This window comes from Phasianus colchicus, chromosome 1 (assembly GCF_987193195.1).
Source record: "Phasianus colchicus chromosome 1, bPhaCol1.hap1.1, whole genome shotgun sequence".
Classification (NCBI taxonomy): domain Eukaryota; kingdom Metazoa; phylum Chordata; class Aves; order Galliformes; family Phasianidae; genus Phasianus; species Phasianus colchicus.
The window spans coordinates 2,031,046-2,050,235 of record NC_143436.1 but is presented as its reverse complement, the minus strand read 5'-3'; the positions used below and the strand labels follow the sequence as shown (position 1 = coordinate 2,050,235).

At 44.7% G+C, this 19,190-nt stretch overlaps 1 protein-coding gene across 2 annotated transcripts in view; it reads left to right on the top strand.

Moving 5' to 3' along the window:
- The window catches only part of TASOR2 (transcription activation suppressor family member 2), a 33,023-nt gene that overhangs the window by 2,732 nt on the left and 11,101 nt on the right, over nt 1-19,190 (top strand). Inside the window, exons 1-16 of one of the 2 annotated variants that reach the window (XM_090132621.1) lie at nt 3,447-3,771; nt 3,870-4,078; nt 5,036-5,181; nt 6,462-6,557; nt 7,960-8,032; nt 8,781-8,872; nt 9,644-9,781; nt 9,876-10,000; nt 10,101-10,120; nt 10,225-10,324; nt 11,064-11,164; nt 12,137-12,240; nt 14,689-14,761; nt 14,872-14,946; nt 17,826-18,602; nt 18,767-19,003. In XM_090132621.1, the coding sequence (XP_089988747.1) occupies nt 4,054-4,078; nt 5,036-5,181; nt 6,462-6,557; nt 7,960-8,032; nt 8,781-8,872; nt 9,644-9,781; nt 9,876-10,000; nt 10,101-10,120; nt 10,225-10,324; nt 11,064-11,164; nt 12,137-12,240; nt 14,689-14,761; nt 14,872-14,946; nt 17,826-18,602; nt 18,767-19,003 (2,182 nt within the window). In that variant the 5' untranslated portion in view covers nt 3,447-3,771; nt 3,870-4,053. Of the gene's footprint in view, nt 1-3,446; nt 3,772-3,869; nt 4,079-5,035; nt 5,182-6,461; nt 6,558-7,959; nt 8,033-8,780; nt 8,873-9,643; nt 9,782-9,875; nt 10,001-10,100; nt 10,121-10,224; nt 10,325-11,063; nt 11,165-12,136; nt 12,241-14,688; nt 14,762-14,871; nt 14,947-17,825; nt 18,603-18,766; nt 19,004-19,190 lie in introns of those variants that run through there. The other variant, XM_090132564.1, reaches the window with a different exon arrangement.

The window sequence follows — 19,190 nt, the reverse complement described above, 5'->3', positions numbered from 1 at the left end:
TTCAAGGGACCCTTGAAAGCCATTTAGTCCAACTCTCCTGCGATGATTGGGGACTTGTACAGCTCTACCAGACTGAAGCATGGATACTGGTTAAAATCACTTTGAGAGAGAAAAGTGAAATAGTTCTTATTCTTGGTAAATGCTGTTTTGGCATTGTTTGGCTTTTTTTCTTTCTGATGATGAGATGACGATTTGATAGTTCTCGTGGTTATCTAAAATTGGCATGTGTGTGGGTAGATTTTATTGTTTCTGCTGGAAACTGTAAGTGTGTCTTGGTAATTTCCAGAGCCAAGGGGTTCACAGAGAATGTGTGGTAGAGCTGCGTCAAGCAGAGCAAGAAAATGAAAGAAAGACAACACTAAAAGAAGAGCTTCTATAGTGAGAGCAAAAGGAATGCCATGAAACAAACTGAAGAATGGATTCAACCCTATTTCAGGCTTTCTCAATCACAAAAGGACTGGCTGATTGGAGGAGCATAGCTACAGCTTTTCAGGCAGGTCTGCCCGATGATCTGCCCAATTTGTCTAGCCACTATCCTTTTTTTTTTCCTTCCCCTTTTCCCAAATGGAAAGCACATGATGAAACATCATGTAGCAAAGGTAAACCTTTGCCATCACTTTGCCATCGTTTGGGTCTTGAGTTGCTGTGCACACTTCTACAGCTCTTCCTCAGCATTGGGTCTGATTGTCTCGTGGCTACTGGTTTTGTAAAGAAAGGGACTTCTTAGTTGTCTGAATGCTAAAATGGTTATGATAGTGCTAGATTTTGGAAGAGTTAATGCAGACACCTGCAGGTGAGTCACTTCACAAAGTGGCAACCCAATAGAAGAGAACTGCAGAAAGAGGAGGCTTTGAGGAGCATCTGTGAAGATGAAAGACAGCAACAACTGTGTGATGAATTAAGGAGGGAAAGCCTGCAATAACCACATCTTCAATTATGTGAGCAGCTGAAGGTAACAGGAAGGAGGTTCAAAAATCAAAGAAATTTTACTTGGAAGGTTTCTCCAGAGCAGGATTCCTGCTATGAGTAGATTGTCACCAACATCAGAATGGGGCATCTCTGGCTTTGCCCATCCAAGAGTGGGCACTCCCATGTCTCTGTGACCTGTTCAAAGGCCTTGTCACCCTCCAGGGTAAAAAAAATAAAAATAAAAAATTCTAATTCCAGAAAGGTTGTTGATCCTCTGGGCAGAGTGGTGTCTCTTCTGTGAGGGTGCCCTGCATCATCTGACTCCTCAAAGGTGATAAAAGTAAATACTGTCTACCTAGATAACTGCATTTCACTGCATTTCTAGAGGGAATTTTAAATACAGCCCAGCACCTGGTTTGGGTTGTTTTTTTTGTTTTTTTTTTCCAGCTTATCAGCAACCACTGTGAGTGTTCTAGGTATATCAAACCAGGAAACTGCAAAAGATAGCACAGCTCTATAATTGGAAGGCTCTTCTGTGCAAGCCAGCCACTCTTCTAAGAATATAGCTTACAATGCAGAGAGGTGGTTTCTTTCTCTTCTTTCTCCTGAATACTTGTGCTGCCTGTGAAGGTTTGTGGCTTGAAGGCTTCCTGAGGAAGAGCTGGTATCTTAGTGTTTAACAGGTTCATTTTTTCCTACAAATCTGAGGGGATTGTAGAACCCATCTGTAGCATCCTGTGGTGCGACCTTTGGAAAATGCTGAATGTTATTGGAACCCCACCTTTCCACCCTAGAAATGTGAGGTTGTAACCATCTTTGGGTGTGAGGAATAGGAAGGAAGAAAGCAAGAAAGTGAAAGAAAAAGAAGCAGCAAAGCTGCAAATGTGGCTGATGCAGCAGGAACAGTGGGAACAAGGTGCTTGTCTGGTGTAGTAGATTGTGTTTTGAGATTGAAAAGCTTTGAAGAGCACATATTAAAACACAAGAAAACCCTGAGAGGCTCAAATAAACCGAATCACTTTCTGCTTCAGTGCCATGCTAACCATCCTACACTGCCTGAACCTGGTCCTCGTGGGCACAGGATTCCTCCTCCAAAGCAGGGACCACACTGCAGTCTCTGGGGTCTGCTTTGGTTGATCAGTTTGCAAATAGTCTGCCTTAATTTGGCTCCGTTTTGGGCTTACACTGAATGAGTAAAAAGGCTTCTGTGCAGTAATGCTGCAAGACTGATGAACCGAGACTCATTATGAAAGTTGGGCTGCATGGGCTGTAGCTAAAAGAAGCTTGCAGGTGAAGAGCTAATCAAGCAGGTAATAATGTGTGTTTTATAATTAGAGCAGAATTTAAAGGGACAGTTCATGTAATCGTCATAATAGTTACCACGTGCTGGAGGTGAGCAGCAAAATCAGAGTGGGAGGTGAAAAAAGAAAAGAGCAAGTGGATGTCAGCAGCAGCAGGGTGGTCTTAAGGAGTCTCATCTTGCAGTACATGGACTTTCCAGTGATATGAAGTGGCATGTTATGCCAGAACTGATGCTGGCAGCAAGGCCTGCTGTTACAGCTCACACTAATGATGGTGCTAAACCCAAAAATGGAAGAGATGAGATGGAGGACGGCTGTGGGAAGGGGCTGTGCAGAGCAGGATGCACACCCATAGGCGAGCAGCGTGGCTGTGTTCAGCCTGCACTGACCACATGGGTTTTGGAGATCTGACAGCATTCAAATACATGCAGCAAGCACTACTAAAACATTAAGGTTAAAGAAAAGAGAAAAGATAAGCAAACCTTGTTGTCTAGTACAAGCCTGTACTGGTAAATGGTTCAAAAATCGTGGGTTTTCCTCCTGGGCTGGCTTTGGAAGTCTCCACATGGTGAGGCCATCCAGAGGTCATTTGGATGAGCAGAAAGAGGATCCTGCTATTGCAAATGCTGAGCTGCTTGGCCTCAGCTGGCCTTGCTGACTGACATCCAGCACAGAATCTGGAAGAGGAACAGCAGCGTGCAACTCCTGGGAGCGTTATGAACTGCAAAGGTGACTGCTCTTTCAGGGTTGGAAATCACCAGGACTGTGAAATTTTATCCTGAGGATTTTTTGGGGCATGAATAACAGCCAGTGTAGTTTCATCTGGGCTCCGTTGGTGTCACGCCATGCTGGGCTTCTCCATCTGTACATCTATCCATCATCTCCATCATCTATCCTTTGTCTATCCAGCCGTTTTCCATCCATCCCACTGACCATCTGTGGGAAGTCATCCCCCTTTCCCCTTAAGATGCCAAGGGATGATGGTGGCACATCCAAGCTGCTCCGAGGGAAAGCGAGCACTTTCACTTTTGCTTCTGGTGTAGGCACTTTCACTTTCTCCTACTCAGAGCCTGCCAACCACAGCACAAGGGCTGCACTCCATGCAGCCAGGGTTTTGCTGGTCTTTTTAAGCGCAGAGCTGAAGGAGCCTCTTTACATCTGAAAGGAGACACGGAGGTCAAGGTGAGCTGTGGGACTCAGTGCCACACTCTGCCTGTTCCGTCTCGCCTGTTTATGTATGACAGAGGCAACTTTTTTGGGGACTTTCGTTTTTACGTTGCAGCTGAACTGGAAAGGAACAGAAGGAGCAATTGTTTGAGTTAGAACCTCCCAAACTTGTCAGTGATGTAGAGCTGCGAAGTAGGAGGAGCAGAATATTGTGTGGCTCTGGACACGAGTGTTATTGTGGTGCTCTGGGCAGGAAGCAGAAGGGGACATTGTGTTCTATTCAAGTTTTTGAGCTGAGCTGGGACATAACTCCCTGATCTGCTTCATGTGAAGGAGCCTGACTGCCCTGACTGCTGCCTTGAAGATGCAAGAAGGTGACAGAGCAAAGCAAAAGGCAAGTGAGGAAGAAGTGAGCAAAGGCTGAGAGAAATAGCAAGATTTATCACATAGGCAGTGTTTCTGTCTTTTTTTTTTTTTTTTCCCCTGAGTTAGGAGGAAATGAAGAAGCAGATCAAAATGTACCCTTTAAAAATAGGAATCAAGCCCCAAGGAGATTTCAGGGCAACAGCTGATGCCATCTTATTGCCAAAGCAACAGGGGCCTTTCCGCTGCAGAAGCTAAAATGAGAACTTATCTTCAAAAATGGCTGTGAAGTTCTTCTTAAAGGGGAACCAGCATGCAAAACTTGCTCTTTACATCAGGTTTGGAGTTTCCACATTTCTTTGCTCATAGGTGATTGCTTTTTATGTTTAAAGTTCATGGGCTTGTAAGAAATAAACCTTTTTGATGCGTCTGTGTTGCAAAATCAGCCTGAGGTTTGAAATCCCGTAGATTATGAATCATCACCAGTAATAAAGCTTTCTAAATGTGCAATAGAGACCAAGCCCAGGATTTCCTGTATTTCTGCATGGCTGTTTTATTTAACATTTGGATTTGAACAGCTGCAAGAGCGTAAAAACTGCAGTGCTTTCGTTTGTCTATGCGTCTGTATTTGATTTGTTGATTGGGATGTGGATCTCCTGTTGGTGGGATGCTCTTGGGAAGTGTTTTACTGGAGTTTTTTTTTCTTTAGGAGATGTTTGGAGAGAATGTGGGCATTGGGAGAACTGCCAATTGAGGCTTTGAAGTGAGAGAACCATGTTCTTTAAGACCTGAAAGCTTTTAGGGTTAAACTGATAGCCCTGAGAAGTTGATCTGACCACGGACCAGGAAATCTCAGTAACTTCTTAGCAGAAGAGAAAACTCTGACTTGTTCAAAGATCATAAAGTTAATTTACCATCAGGTTTTGCTTCTGGCAGTTGTGGATAAATTTGACTTTTTTTTTTCTGTTGCAAAAGAAGAATCTGAAGAGTTTGATGGCAAACTAGGAGCTCCTATTCCTCCTGGCGGAGGGCAGTTAGCTTTCAAAGTCCTGGTGCTATGTGGCTGGAGAGAAACTGCTAAAAAAGTCCCCTTGGTTGCTGCAGAGCTGATAGATCAGCCCCGTGGAGATGTGGGCTTGTTAAATGAGTCACGCTGCCACTCAGCTCTGCTGAGGCCCTGTGCTGATATCTGGGAACATCCAGAATTAATATTTGGCACCTGCTTATGGCTTTATTTCTTATGATCATCTTAGAGGTCTTTTCCAAACGTAAAAATCCTATGATTCTTTCACCAGGTTTATATCCGGAGTTCAGAGAATCAAGTTCCCTTTTGCAGACAGCGGTTTCGGTGCTGCAGAATTCCTACTTGGACTCTACATCTCAGGATGGTTTTTGGTACAGCCAAGCAATTCTGGTGGAAAATGATGTTTTTCTGAATGAGGTAAGGCTGTTGGGAGAGCAGGGTGTTGCTGGAAGCTTGGAAAAGGGCAGTGTTTCTTACCTGCATACGTTGTAGTGCCCCATTTGCAGCTCCCAACTGGAGAGCTTTTGCTTTCTTCTTCTTCCTTCCCATTCTGATTAGGAACAAAAGGTCAATTTGTCCAACATTGCCAAGTATTCAGCAGGACTCCTGGAGCAGGCCTTCAGGCACAGGTTGAAATGCTGGTTTGATGCTTCGAAGGAGAGCTTTAATGGCTTTGCATATCATGCATGGTTCTGCTAATGACATCAAGGCAGATGCCCACAGTGGTATTTCTGCCATTATGCCTAAGCAAGCAATAGGTTTAACCCCAAGTTTTCCTTTTTCCAGCATTTGTGAAACCGCTTTTAAATGCCTTCCTATAGTTTTCTTGGCATGGAATAAGCTGTCTCCTCTGAAAGCTGGAGCTGGCTGGTCTGCTTGTTGTCATGAATTAAATAGAGCTTGGAGGCCTTTGAATATCCTGAGTTGGAAGGGACTCAAAGATTATTCAGTCCAACTCCTAGCTCCACGCAGAACCATCTAGGAAAGTCACTACAGAGCTGGATAAAACACAAGGAGGGCAGGAATTCAGTCATTTGATGGTTTTCTTGTGAGTTCTAAAGTCAAAATAAGCCAAAGCACTGATGAGACCATTGTTTTCTTATCTTAGAACACCATTACAAAAATCTTATCCTTCCATATCTTCTTTTATTACAGTGCAAACGCAGCATGGTTGCAGTTCTCTGCTGTCAGCACTGGGAACACATGCTGCTTTGTTAGACAAAAGAAATAGAGGTGACATAATCTGGCTGAAGCCAAACCCTCTGAGCTGTAATTGCATGATACATCTGCCCTCTAATCAAATAGTTTTGGCTTCCCTGGTCAGTGGAGAAAGTTTTCTCCAAACACCCCCTCTTGTGTTGGTATCTGTTTCATAGCTGAGAGGGTTTGTCATCTGATGGCCACAGCTGGCCACTAAATGTGATACTTGACAAGCCCACATGTTGCTCAGGGAAAAAGCTCTCCAGTAGCCTGACAAAATGTGGTGAAAGGAGCACAGTTGTATAATGCTGGATATTCCTAGCTGTATGGTTTGGGCCACTTATGGTGGGAATGGGTACATGTGCTGGACAAGCAGCTGATGTGACCACAGCTGGAGGGAGGTATGTGGGACACTCTGTGCTCACGTTCCCTGTACTGCTCAGTTGTTGGTTCTGGTGCAAATGGACTAGAACAAAGTGTCCTTGTGTCTTCTACAGCTCAAAGCTTTTGTCCAAGCAAAGGAAGCTGCTGGATACAGCCAAGAAGAGCTTGAGGAGACCTTTGCATTTCTCCTGTTTGACAACGAAGAAGAGGTAACCTCAAATGTTTATTCAGCTTAGAAGGTCGATGCCAAGTGCTGACACGTGAGCTCCTTCCCAGCAAAACCCAGCAGCTCTGTTGACAGAAGGTGCTGGCTCTTTGTACCCCACTTATCAGTACAGTTACTGCTGCATGGTCCAAAGCAGATTCTGAAAGTAGCTTCTGGGACATTCTAGAGATGGATCCTAATTTAGGTCACTCCAGTTGGCTACTGTCTGAGGTCGTCTTTGCTTTCTGTAGGGAACTGTAAGGAATCTGCCTTTGTTCCAGTAGATTTACAGTCAAGTATGGGCAAGTAAAACCCTTCACATACAATTAGAAGAGACAGGAAGACTGGAGACAGGAAGACTGAAGACAGGATTTACTAGGTGGTTTTGAGCAAATTCCCTTGGTTTTGCTATCTGCGTAGAGAGAGAGCCTGACCATTTCTGAGAAATATTTTTCCTGCCTGTTTTTTCAAGAGGATGTGCTTGATTTTTGTGTGATGAGATTGCCTGCACAAGGATGCTCAGGGAGTCTAGGGAGAATTCATTTGTAACGTGCTTTAATGACACTATGGTAAATCCCTGTAGTGATAGTTCTGTTCAGAATGAGAGTAGCCTGAATGCAGTTTAGTTTGATTTGGATCAAACTACATCAAAATAAACCACATTCAGTCTAAGTTTGGGAGTGAGCATTGTCCCACAGAGAATCCTAGAATCATTAAGGTTGGGAAAGACCATTAAGATTAACTAGTCTAACCATCACTACATCACCAACCTGCCCTCTGAAGCATGTCCCCAAGTGCCACATACATGTACAATTTAAGATTTGTTTTCATTTCTCACCCATAAAGAGTTCAAATAGACTGTCACTCTTTGGTTGGTGCACGCTTTGATGAATCCTCTTTGAAAGTGAATGAAATCAATAATGTTGAGACACTCCCAAGGAAGTAATTGTGCCCCAGCAGGTGTGAGCATGGAGTAAAAGGTGTTGTTTGCATTCATACCAGCCCATTGCAGTTATCTTTTAACAAATTTCCTGTGCAGATAAGGCTGGACTTTGAAATGCTTGCACTGGTTTCTGGAGGTGTTGAAATTCTTCTACGCTTTCTAAAGAATTTTCTCTGCCCTGCAAATGTAGAAAATCCTTCTGTTTCCATGGAGCAGCAATCCTTGAGAAGTACAACTCGTTGTTTAGTACCCAAAACAACACATTTTCTTCTTGTTGATTTCAGCTGGTTTAGTCGTGTTCATGCTGCAGGTGTTTTGGGTCTGCAGTGATCTCTAATTGAATTTCAGCACATAAATGTTTGCCCACTACAAGTATTTTGCTGACTGTTGCACTACAGATTTGGTTGCTGTGTCCTTTACCTTTGAAAACAGACAGCAAAAGAGGCTGTTTCTTCTTTTGAAGGCAAAAGAGGTGTGTCAGACTGGCCTCCGTGTGAACAGCAGTTCCATTTCCATGCTTGGTGACCCAGCAAAAGGTAAGATTTCCATTTAGCTCACTGCTCTGGGAGCACTGCCTCATTTAGAAGCACAAGCCCAGATAAACCCTTGGTGTTGCCTTTCTATTTACTCAGTGGGAACTGCTTGTTTCTTACCAGTTAAATTACACTTGTTTGGATCAAAGAAGCAGCAGGGTCTTCCTTTTACCCCTTTAACAAAATGAGGATGGGATTTACCCCAGAAAATGTATTCTCTCTCCTCTGCAATTCAGACTTTTTCTCCTTTGCTAATAAACACATGTCTACCAACATGACTTTTTGGCAACCCTCCATCTGCTCTACAAAGTCCACTTGCTGAGCTTTTTGCCAGCAGTTCTGTTAATAACTAGAGCAGGTTGTGTTGTGCCAAAGCCCTTTACAGCCTGTACCTGTTCTTTGCCCAAAGGCCTGAGGTCTTAAGGCACACAGTGCAGGACACGTTACTCAAAGAAATCCTTCTGCCAGGAGCAGAATGTCCCTGAAAATCTTTGCAGGCCAAGGCACCTAATTATGGAATTGTCCATAGCAGTAAGTGCCAAACCAAGCAAGACTGGAAGTGGTTATTTATCTGTGCATATATCTTAGTCCTGATTGACTGAGATGAATATTACAGCATATCTCTTCCAGGAGAGTGTGACAAAGATCTCTACAGAGAGGCAAGTCCTTGCTTAATCCATTTTCATGCACTGTCGTGTGTTGCAGGAAAAACAGACCATTCTTGTAATCTTGCACTGCTTTGTCTTTGCAGGGGTGTATATTTCCAAGTATGCAGACTGCCTTCATCCGAGACCTTGGTATCATGGAAAATCAGGCTTTATTGTCATTTGTAAGCTAATTAAGGTAAAATGCATGTCTCCTTTTAAGTGGAATAGGTTTTTGGAAATCACTGTACAATACAGGCAGTTTTTAAGGATGCCTTGATGCTTATAAGTGTGATGAGGCAAGGTGTAAAATCAGCTCTGTTGAGAGCTGTAGGGGATTTTTGACCATGGGATGTGTCAGATAAGCAAGCAAGGTATCAGACTGTTTTTGGCTGATGGTTTGCAGGGATGCAGAAGACCTTCCAGATTTCTAATAGTGTTTTTTTCACTTCTTTCCCTGGACTGTAATGTATTTTTGGGTTCAAGACAGACGCCTTAGAATCACAGAATGGCCAGGGTTGGAAGGGACCTCAAGGAGCATGAATCTTCAACTCTCCTGCCATATGCAGGGCCACCAACCTCCCCACTAGACTAGGCTGCCCAGGCCCCCATCCAATCTGGCCTTGAACACCTCTTAGGGTGGTTCAGATCATAGTTCCATTCTCTGCTTCCATGGGACTGGGGTGTGGCCCCTCTCTCCCTTTCCCTTGGGCTCCTGCAATGACAACACATTACTCCTGTTGTCTCTCCTTAGCATTTGTTTGTCTGCCATGACAAGCTCAGAGGAGTCCTCCTACTTGGGAAGATTCAAGTGCTTTCAAACTCCTCATAGTAGGGAGTATCTGGCTGCCTGTTGCAGTTTTCTTTGAGGAAAAAAGGAGGATTCAGGGATCTTTTAAAACATATTTCTGCAAACATTTATGTGGATTTTTATTTGTCAATGGTTTGTTTGTTTAATTTTTTCACACAGGGGAAAGTCAAGGTGGTATCTGAGAATTACACAACCAGCTACACCTGCCCATCTCCTGGCTATGATTGTCACGTTGCCATGAGCAGGAGCATCATGTCATCAAAGAGCAGCCCCTGCCAAGCCTTTGAGCAGAACCAGGTATGGGGTTTGGGGCAGCAGGGAAAAGCAGTGCTGGCTGAGGTGCTTTGCTCATTCTTTAACATTTATTTTCTTCTTTCCCTTCTCACCCCAGTACTATGTGTATGAAGTGTCCGATGGCAGCACTGCGGAGCGCCCCAGGCAGATCTGCCCATACATAGTCATTGCCTGCCAGTACAGGGAGCCAAAGGAAATGCCCATCTCGGCTAGAGAGAGCCTGTAAGCAGCTTGCTGTTATTCTGAAGTACTGCATTGCTTTTGTGGGCTGTTTTCCCTTCCTTGTTGATAAATATTCCTCTTTTTTTTCCCTTTTCTCTAGACCTGAACCTAACCACAAAGGTAAGAGAGAGCATCTGATCATTGTTGTTTTATTTTAATAAATGAATTGTTCTGTTTGCTCTCCTCTCTTTCTTTCCCTAAGACATTCTCCCTTCTGCCTTTAGGACTGTACTGCCCATGGAGGGGGCAGCTCTCCATCCAGGGCCAGCTCTTGTGCAACATTGCCCTAAGGACCCCATACAGCTCCACGATTCCAGCACAGCTGTAAGTTGCCATTTCCTTTTCTTTCTGCAGTGTGTGCAGCATTGCAGCCACTTTCAGTGATGATTTTGGGATCACCTTTGGGTTCTTAGCAGACAGGTTGACTTCCAGCATCCACATGCCAGCAAAAGCCAATTTTGTGTCTCCTGCTCTATCCTTTTGTTGATCAGCAACTTCTTGCAGCCATACCCACCCACCATATATATAGGGGGAATTCTCAGTGTCAGGAAGGGGTGTTGGGCAGCCAACAGTGTCACAGTAGCAGCTGGAGAGGACACAAGATCAGGCCCTGGACAACAGATGGAAACAGTTATATTTTGTCAGTGCTTTGCTATGTAGATTGTTTTGGGATGTTTATTCTAAAAAAATAATTCCTGTGTGGGACTTTTTTGCTTGTGAGAAATGGACTTTCTGACAGTGCAGATAAAGTTGACCAATTATGTTTACAGATTGCCTCAATACTTGGTTTATTTGCCAACTAACATTCAAAAAAATGAAATACTAAAAATCTTCAGTAGTCAGAGGCTAACCAGCAGTCAGCAACTTGAAACAGCCAGTAACAGAATCATCATTGTTTGGAGGTGTTTTCAGGCAAGATCCTCCAACCAGCTAAATGCTAAGCAAGCTGCATCTCCAACTTCTCCATAGCTGCTTTCTCTAGTTCTTAGTGATGGGGCAACCTGGGATTTTTGTTGTGGCTTTTATGCATGTGTTCTGACCCTCTGCTTCCTTCTCCCCATAGTCCTTACAACCTGGACATTAGCCATGTTATGGGTTTGTCTGACTTGAAGAAAAAGCTTCCAGAAGCTGCATTTGGGAAAAGGAATTACATTGAGAATGAAGGTGAGTGTAAAAACCTGCCAGTATGGTGTCTGTAGTCAAGCACTTTGCTCTGCTTGGCAGAGGGCAAAGAAGGACATTGCCTATACCTGCATCTTTGTGATTCATGTGCTGTTTGCTTTTTGGGTTGAAGTTTTGATGATCCTGGCAACTCAGCCCTGGGATTTTGGGCTCTTGATGGCTGTGACTGCAGCAGACACACAGTTACTGACACAGATACTGCAGGTTGCACACTGAGAGCTCTGGATATGATTTGCAGAACATCCATGTGAATTTTCGTGGAATCTTGCATCAAAATAAACATAGGCTGCTGCAGTGCTGCCTCCTATGAGTGTATCACCTCTGCTGAGCCTGATCATGGAACTGATGAGGCTCCTTTGGGGTCTAGCATTCAGCTTACAGTGCAGATCTACACAGGGGGCAGTGCCAGGACATGGGAGGAAGCAGAAGTAGGGGAGGCCACAGCAATGCTTGATTAAGGTGCCGTGGAGCTACATTCTTACAATTAGTTGATGAAAAAGAGGAAACACTCATTTGAACTGAAGAATTTTGCTATGAGATTCATAAAGGAGTAGGGTGAGACTGAGAGCTTGCTTTTGTTAAACTCCCCTTGGGATGAGAGTGCAGACAGAATAAGGATGCACTGCAGCAGCACTTTAGAATGAGATCTGTACCTCCAAAAGGCTTCCTGTATATATTGAAGCACACAGCAGCATCAGTTAAACTGTCTTAGCTACACAGATAAGACAGGAAACATCTCCTCTAAAGCATGAGCTGAAGAGGAAACTCACTATAACATAACTGTATAGACCAGCATAGGAAATCTTGATGACAGCATTTGAAGAAAAACAAACCCCCCAAACCAGTATTGCCATCAATTTCACATCCATCCTCCTGCTGTGGGAGCACTGTTTTGTTTTGAGTTGATGCTGAAGTAATGCCTCTTGTATCAAGTTCTCTCTCTTCTATCTGCAGTTTGCTTTCAGGGCGTTTACTTCAGTCTGTATGAAGTAGAAATATCCAATAAGGATCAACATAAAATGGATCAGCTGTTAGAAAATCTAAGGAAAAGGGACTTGGTAAGTATTGTGAAATGTTTGGGGAGGAATGCTTATGTATACCAGCTGACCTCTTTGGCTGTGTTTGTGTCAGATGAGATTATTTTATTGAGTTGTCTGTGCATTGCAAGTACCATACTGCAAGGGAATCTTATTGGAAAGCAGAAGCTAAGTCCCACAGTGCTAGAATAATAATCACAAAACAAAAGACACAAGCTGTCACGTGCCTGCCTTTATCCCCCATGGCAGAAAAAACAATCCCTGTTCAACTAGATACAGATACACTGCTGAAGCTTCATGGGCTTCTGAAGATATTGAGATTCATCTTTGCTTTAATAGATAATTTCCCTTCCATCATTGCTAAGTTAAGTGTAACCTGATAAGAGTTTTCCAGCACAATGAGGTCTTTCTGTTCTCAGTGTGATCTTCACATCTCCTTTTGACTTCAAGAGTCAAATCCCTGAGGTTCACAGCAGTTACATCTGCTGGACTATGGGGTTGGGTTGGTTTTGCTGCTTCTTGCTTTGTCACATCTGACACTTCCTGTAGATTCAGGGTTGTAAATTCACAGCTACAAACACGCAGCTAGCTGTGCTCCCATTGGCATAAGTGCTCAAACTCCATAAAATATTGGTAAGAGGCAAATTGTGCCTCTAATTGGTGGCAACATGAGAAGAAAAAAGAGGAGATGGAATAGACAACGTTAATGTCCCTTCACATGCTGGGAGCCCTGAACTGTGCAACATCTATGATTCCTTTATGATCTGATTTTTGGTTGGCCCCAGTTGGATCCTGTGATCCTTGTGGGTCCCTCCAACTTATCATATTCTGTGATTCTATCAGGAGGACTTCTAGTTGTGGCACAGACCCATTTGCACTGAAGCTCATTTGATGTTTATCTATGCTGTTCCTGTTTTCCTCTCATATTCTCACCAATGAGAGAGATTTTAATCTGCACGGAGACCAAAGTGCCTTTTTTCTGAGTTCTATAATGACCATTTGCTCTGATTCATTATGTCTGCAATCACTTAAGGTTAAAAAGTGCATCCTGCCAAACCTCACAGAGCTGAGCTTTAGAGGAGTCAGGGGAGATGAGATGCTTCAGTTGTGGCCATAAGGACTTTGGCATTGAAAGCCAACAGGAACGTTTCCCTAAAGCTTCCCCACCTTCACATTCCTGTCAAACTGGATTAAATCACCTCCCATATTTCAGTGAGGAAACATTCACAGCCCACTCTTGTCTGCTTCTTCCTTCCCAACGTACTGTTGAAGGCCATGGGTGAATCTCCTTTGACAGCAGCTCCTGGAAGCCCAGGTGAAAAATGCCCTCTGTTTCTTTTCCCTTTCCATGGTTCGTGATATCAGGCTTGCAAGTGAAAATGAAAGAGTGCCTGGGAAGAAGTGGGGTTGCCTGAGGACAACCCTACCTCTGTAGGTGCAGAGTGACCTCCCAGCTTTGTGTCAGGTAGCAGATGACGTGCAAATCACCCCATTGGTGAGAAACAACAGCTGTTTCATTGAACCAGCCAACATTTTGGCTTTTTATCTGTTCTGCTCTGCTGGCTGGAGACAATGGAAGCAAGGAGCTACTGTTCTGAATAGTGAATAATACACTGAAATTGTTCAGCATTTCCAAAGTTGCTCTGTTGTTATGGGGAAGAGTGGGGGTTGGGCATCATTCCAATCCTCTGTTATGTCTGAATGCAGTGACTGGGATCAGTGAGGTTTCGCAGAGCGTTAGAAACAGTAGAGTTACTCATTTCCTGTAAGTTCCCTTAAAAGATGTGTCTGCACAGAAAAAAAGAGATCCACACGGGTGTCCCTGTGGAAGAAAGGGCGTCCCAAACCAAGCTCTGCAATGAGGCATGAGGCAACACCCAGCTACAAGGAAAGCCTTCATAAGCACATGTGTATTTTTCAGACATACAATCATCCGCTTCTGAGACAGTCACAGCAGTCTCCTGGGTTCAGCAGATGTAATTTTGTTTGTTTCTTTGTTTTATTTATTTTTTTTTTCATACTGATGCTGCTAACAAGCAAGCTGCTTGGACAGAGCTTCAGCTTTTAGCTGGAACTGTGGGTTGTGCTGTCTGATGTTCATGTCCAACTTTGCTTTCCCTTCTGGGAAAACCCTCCCATTGTGCTGCTGAGAGGCCCAGAAACTTCTGAACTGAAGGGACTAAAACCATTGACCTTGTTTATTAATTGCAATCAGCTTGGTTAAGCGTATATCTCATTTTAAGTAACAGATGGAAGGACTTTGAGAAAAATAACAACCTTAAATGGAAGACTTTGGGTTCCAGGTCCCTGTGACTCAAGTGGCATGGCAATGTCCTCAGCAGGGAACGAGCTGGTGGTGTTGGCACGTGTTCACCAGCAATCAGGGCTTGCTGACAGTCATGTTGTGAGTTAAAGTAGACTTGGAGGGAAAGGGAGAGATTGCCCTAACTCTGTATTTGTCTGTTACAGGCAATCATCAAATATTTACAAGATCACGGAGTTCTAATCCTCCTGACGTCCTCTGCATTGGCACAAGATGATGGTAATGAATGGAGACAAAGAAACCAATGCTTGGGCTTGAATGACTTGCCCTGGTTTGGAGACAGAATGGAAAACCTCAGTCTAACCAAAACCTGTCACTTGATTTCACAGGATTCGACCCCAAGGAGCCTGTCAGCCTCCTGGCCCTGTTTCTGTTCTCCTCATCCCGATCAGTGTGTCTGAGAGGTAGGAGGTTCCCATTGCTGGTTTCAGATGCTACATTTTGGATGCAGGATCCTTACCAGAGGGTCCTCACAGATACATTCCTCTTGAAGACAACTGACCACTCAGATATTGAACCCCATAACAGAGAAAATACCCTCTGGAGCAAAGGGGTTTTGTTTTTGGCAAGAACTTAATGCTGAGAGAAGGAGGAACTAGGCCTAGAGGTGTTTGTCTTGAAGAGGGTACTTGTGGAAGGAGGTGGGACTGGACCAGACATACAAAGCATCTTGAAGCAGAGATGGCACAGGATATTGGTAGGAGGGTTTGGGGCTGCAGCAGACGTTTAGGGCTGATGGTGGAAGCATGGGCAGCCAGAGAACAGTGAAGTGAAAAGGCAGGAGGAGAGAATAATGTTGAGCAAATGCTCCATGTTGTTATGTGACATGGTCTGAACGCTGATGGCTTCCAGATGTTTTCCCTCTGGTGCCAGCACGTGCTGTCCCATTTCTTCCTATGAACTGCATAACTCCAGCCAGCTGTGCCTGTCCTCTGGGACTGAGATTTTACTTTATGGCTTCTCCTCTCTGTGATGGTAAGTTACAAGAAGGCTTGGGAGACAGAAAATAATGGCAACTGAAGGTGACAGGGACAAAGAGAAAAGGGAGTGAAGCACACGCACATGTTTAAAATCGCTCAGCTCTAACTTGAAGCATGAATAATGTTTTCCATTTCAAAACCAGCAGCCTCTGAAGCTGTGTTCTTCCTGTCCAGACAGTCGACAGGAGGAATGTAGGGCAGCATAACACTCACTGTGCAGACGTGCTGCTGTGTTCCCCAGCCAGACTCATAGGGATGCCTGGGCTTGCTGATAACAAGGAACAGCATTGCCAGTGCAAGGCAGCACAAGACCAATAAGTGAAGAAAACTATGCATCTCAGAGAGTGAGAGAAGCTCCTGCCTGCCCCAGGTGTGCCTGGATTTAGTCTTGCTGCGAGGGGAAATGATGGGGAAGGATGCTGGGGCTGTCAGCTTGGCCCTGCAGCCAAAAGAAACATGAGTTGGATTTTAATATGCAGATGGGCCAAGCCTGCAAAGCACTGGACTGGCTGCAGTCTTGCAGCGGATGAATCATAGAATCTTTAGAGTTGGAAGGGATCTCTGAGGGCCATCTAGCCAACTCCCTGCAATGCACAGGGACACCACAGCTAGATCAGACTGCCCAGGGCCTGATCCAGCCTGGCCTTGAAAGTCTCCAGGGATGGAGCATCCACTACATCTCTGGGCAACCTATGCCAGTGCCTCACCACCCTCACTGTAAACAATTTTTTCCTTGTATCTAACCCAAATCTACCCTTTTTGAGCTTTCCCCTTGTTCTGTTACCGCAGACCTTCCTAAAGAGTCTGTCCCTGCCTTCCATGTGCCTTAGCATAGCTTCCAGGAGGATCTGTTCCATAACATTCCCTAGCACAAAGGTGAGGCTGACAGGTTGGTAGCTCCCAGGGTCATCTTTTTTACCCTTTTTAAAAATGGGTGTGATTTTGCCTTTTTTCCAGTCACCAGGGACTTCTTCACCTGGTTACCACAACTTTCCAAATATCAGAGTGGCTTGATGACCATATCAGCCAATTCCCTCAGGACTCTGGGATGCATCTCATCAGGACACAAGCCTGACCTTCTCTCATAGTGAGAGGGACATTGCTTCCCTGATCCCTTCCTACCAAACCAAATGTTTGAGGGCTGTGTGGAGAGCAGCTATCAGGGAAGACCAAGGCAAAAAAGTTGTTGAGCACCTCAGCCTTGTCCTTGTCTGTTGTTACCAGCTTGTCTGTATCCCTCACTGGGGGGGTACACCCTCCTGGACTTTCCTTTTCTGCTTGAGGTACCTGTAGAAGCCTTTCTTGTTCTTGGCATCCCTTGCCAAGTTCAGTTCAAGTTGGGCCTTGGCTTTCCTGACCCCATCCCTACACACAGCCTAGCAGTTTCCTTACAGTATTCCCACAATACCTGTCCCTGTTCCCACTGCCTGTGCATTTTCTTCTTGCTCTTCAGTTTGACCAGCAGGTCCCAGTTCAGCCATGCTGGTCTCTTGTCTTCCTTTCCTGACTTGCTATACCTGGAGTTGGAAAACCTCCTTAAAGATGTGCCAGCTTTGCTCCTCATCCTTGCCCATGAGGATTGTTTCCCAGGGAAATACCTGACCATGGGAAGGCTCTGTATTCCCCCAATCTCCCTTCAGACCAAGTTCAAAGCCCTCCCAATGAGCACCACTAGCTTTTCCCCAAGGACCTTTCTCCCCCTTTGAGAAAGACAAACCCCATTTGATGCCCACAAACCCAGTACCACATAGGCTAATTGACTGTCAAAAAATCCAAAGTTCTGGCAACAGCTGCAGTCACAAAGCCAATTACTTAAAGCTAAAATCCTTTGGTTTGTTTCTGTGTCCTTACCCACTACAGAAGGCAGAGAAGAATAGATATGCATTCAATCACCTACATCCAAGACCTTATACAGAGGCACCTGGGGAGGGGGTGAAGCAGGCAAGGAGAGTTTTCATTTCATTATTTTCAGAGGTCTGAGTGTCCTAAATGTTAAGACTTCCCAAAAATTGCTGGAGTAAGGGGACAAGACTGCCGTGTGTGACCCTGCAGAAGGGAACTCATGGATACAACAGGGGTCTTTCATCCTCAGTTTATCCATTTTTTATTCCCATTTGTCCTTCTTTTGTACCTTGCAAAGCACCCACTGAACCAGGACATTGCTCCCTGGCAAGCTTTTTGTGGGCTGGCTTTGGGGACTTGCTCATGCCTTTCGTGTTCTCTTATCATGTAATAGTAAAATGATTTGGGGAATGTAATCCTTTATTAATGTAAGTAAAATTCTTTTCTTTTTTTTTCTTCAGTTGAAGGACATAATTCAAAATGTGAAAGGAAAGCTAGTGACATCTCTTTGAAAATAGCCTCTGTTTTGCCTGGACTTCGCTATGCCTTGCAGAAAGCCACCAATTCTTCATGGGGGGACGTGCTCGGTACCAACGTGTGCATCAAACAACACTTCCAGGAATATGCAAAGCTTGAAGAAAATACACAGAAAGCCTCCAGCCAAAACACTGAAGCTCCCTGTTCTTCTTGCCTGTCACCAGCCAAGGATGAAGGTATTAAGTCCTGCAGAGGACACTCCGAGCAGTCTTTCTCCCAGCTGCAGCATTACCTCTCCAATCCCAGCAGCTACACTCTGGAAATGTCAGCTGCCTTAGGATGCTTGGCTGATGCTGCTCAGTCTCTTTGCAGCAAATCAGAGACTGCTCATAAAGTGGACTTCTCTTTAGCTGTACCACCAGACCCTATTCCTCCTGATGTAAAAGGTGGAAACCCAAAGGCTGCTCTGGGGCTGGACCAGAGCAAAGGGCCCACAAAAGATGTTAGTGCATCTAGCAAGCTGTGGGTGAAGCAGAACAAGAGGAAATCGAGTGGAACTGCTGTGACAAGCACCAGGAAGAAATGGTCACCCCTCAAGATGCAAATACATCCTGTGGGGGATAGCAGTAGGAAAAGGAAAGCGACCAAGAAGAAAGTCAACATCACGTTCTCTTTTCCTAAAAAAACAGGGCTTACAGCCAACTCCAACGAGCCCATGCTTAAATTAGCCCATTTACAGTTTCCTCACAGAAGGAAAAGAGGTAAGTGTTAGATAATTGGGGCTGACTTCCTCCTGATTCTCCAGGGTATCCAGCTTGGATAGATGACTTTATTAGGAGCCACGTCTCCTCGTGTTCCTCCCGGGTGCTCAGAGCTGATGGATCTGGAATAAGTCCTTGCATGCCCTTCCTTTTCCTTGTCCCAGGTGCAGAGGTGCTGTCTGCAGAATTTGTGCACAAAACACAGTCTGAACCTGTCCAGAAGAGAACCTCAGCTCCCAGCAGTTCTGGCTCAGAAACAAAGAGACCAAAGATGCTGAAGAATTCAGATGTGAAAAAGGCCCCTGTTACTGAAAGCACTGCAAAGCCAGTGAAGAGTCAGGTGATAAAAAGCGTGGCTAATAGGCCATCAAAACCTCACACCAAAAAGCCAGCAGAAAGCGGTAAGAATGCTTCTCCTTATGGAAATATTTACCTTAAAAACAGAGCCATCCAACATCACTGTCAGGTCATGACCAGGTAGTGGTAACAGCACGTTCAGCAGCTGCCAAAGGCCCTTTTGATACTGAGGGTCTGAACTGGGGTCAGGTCTGTTACACTGCAAAACCAGAATGGGACTGTTAAACCTTT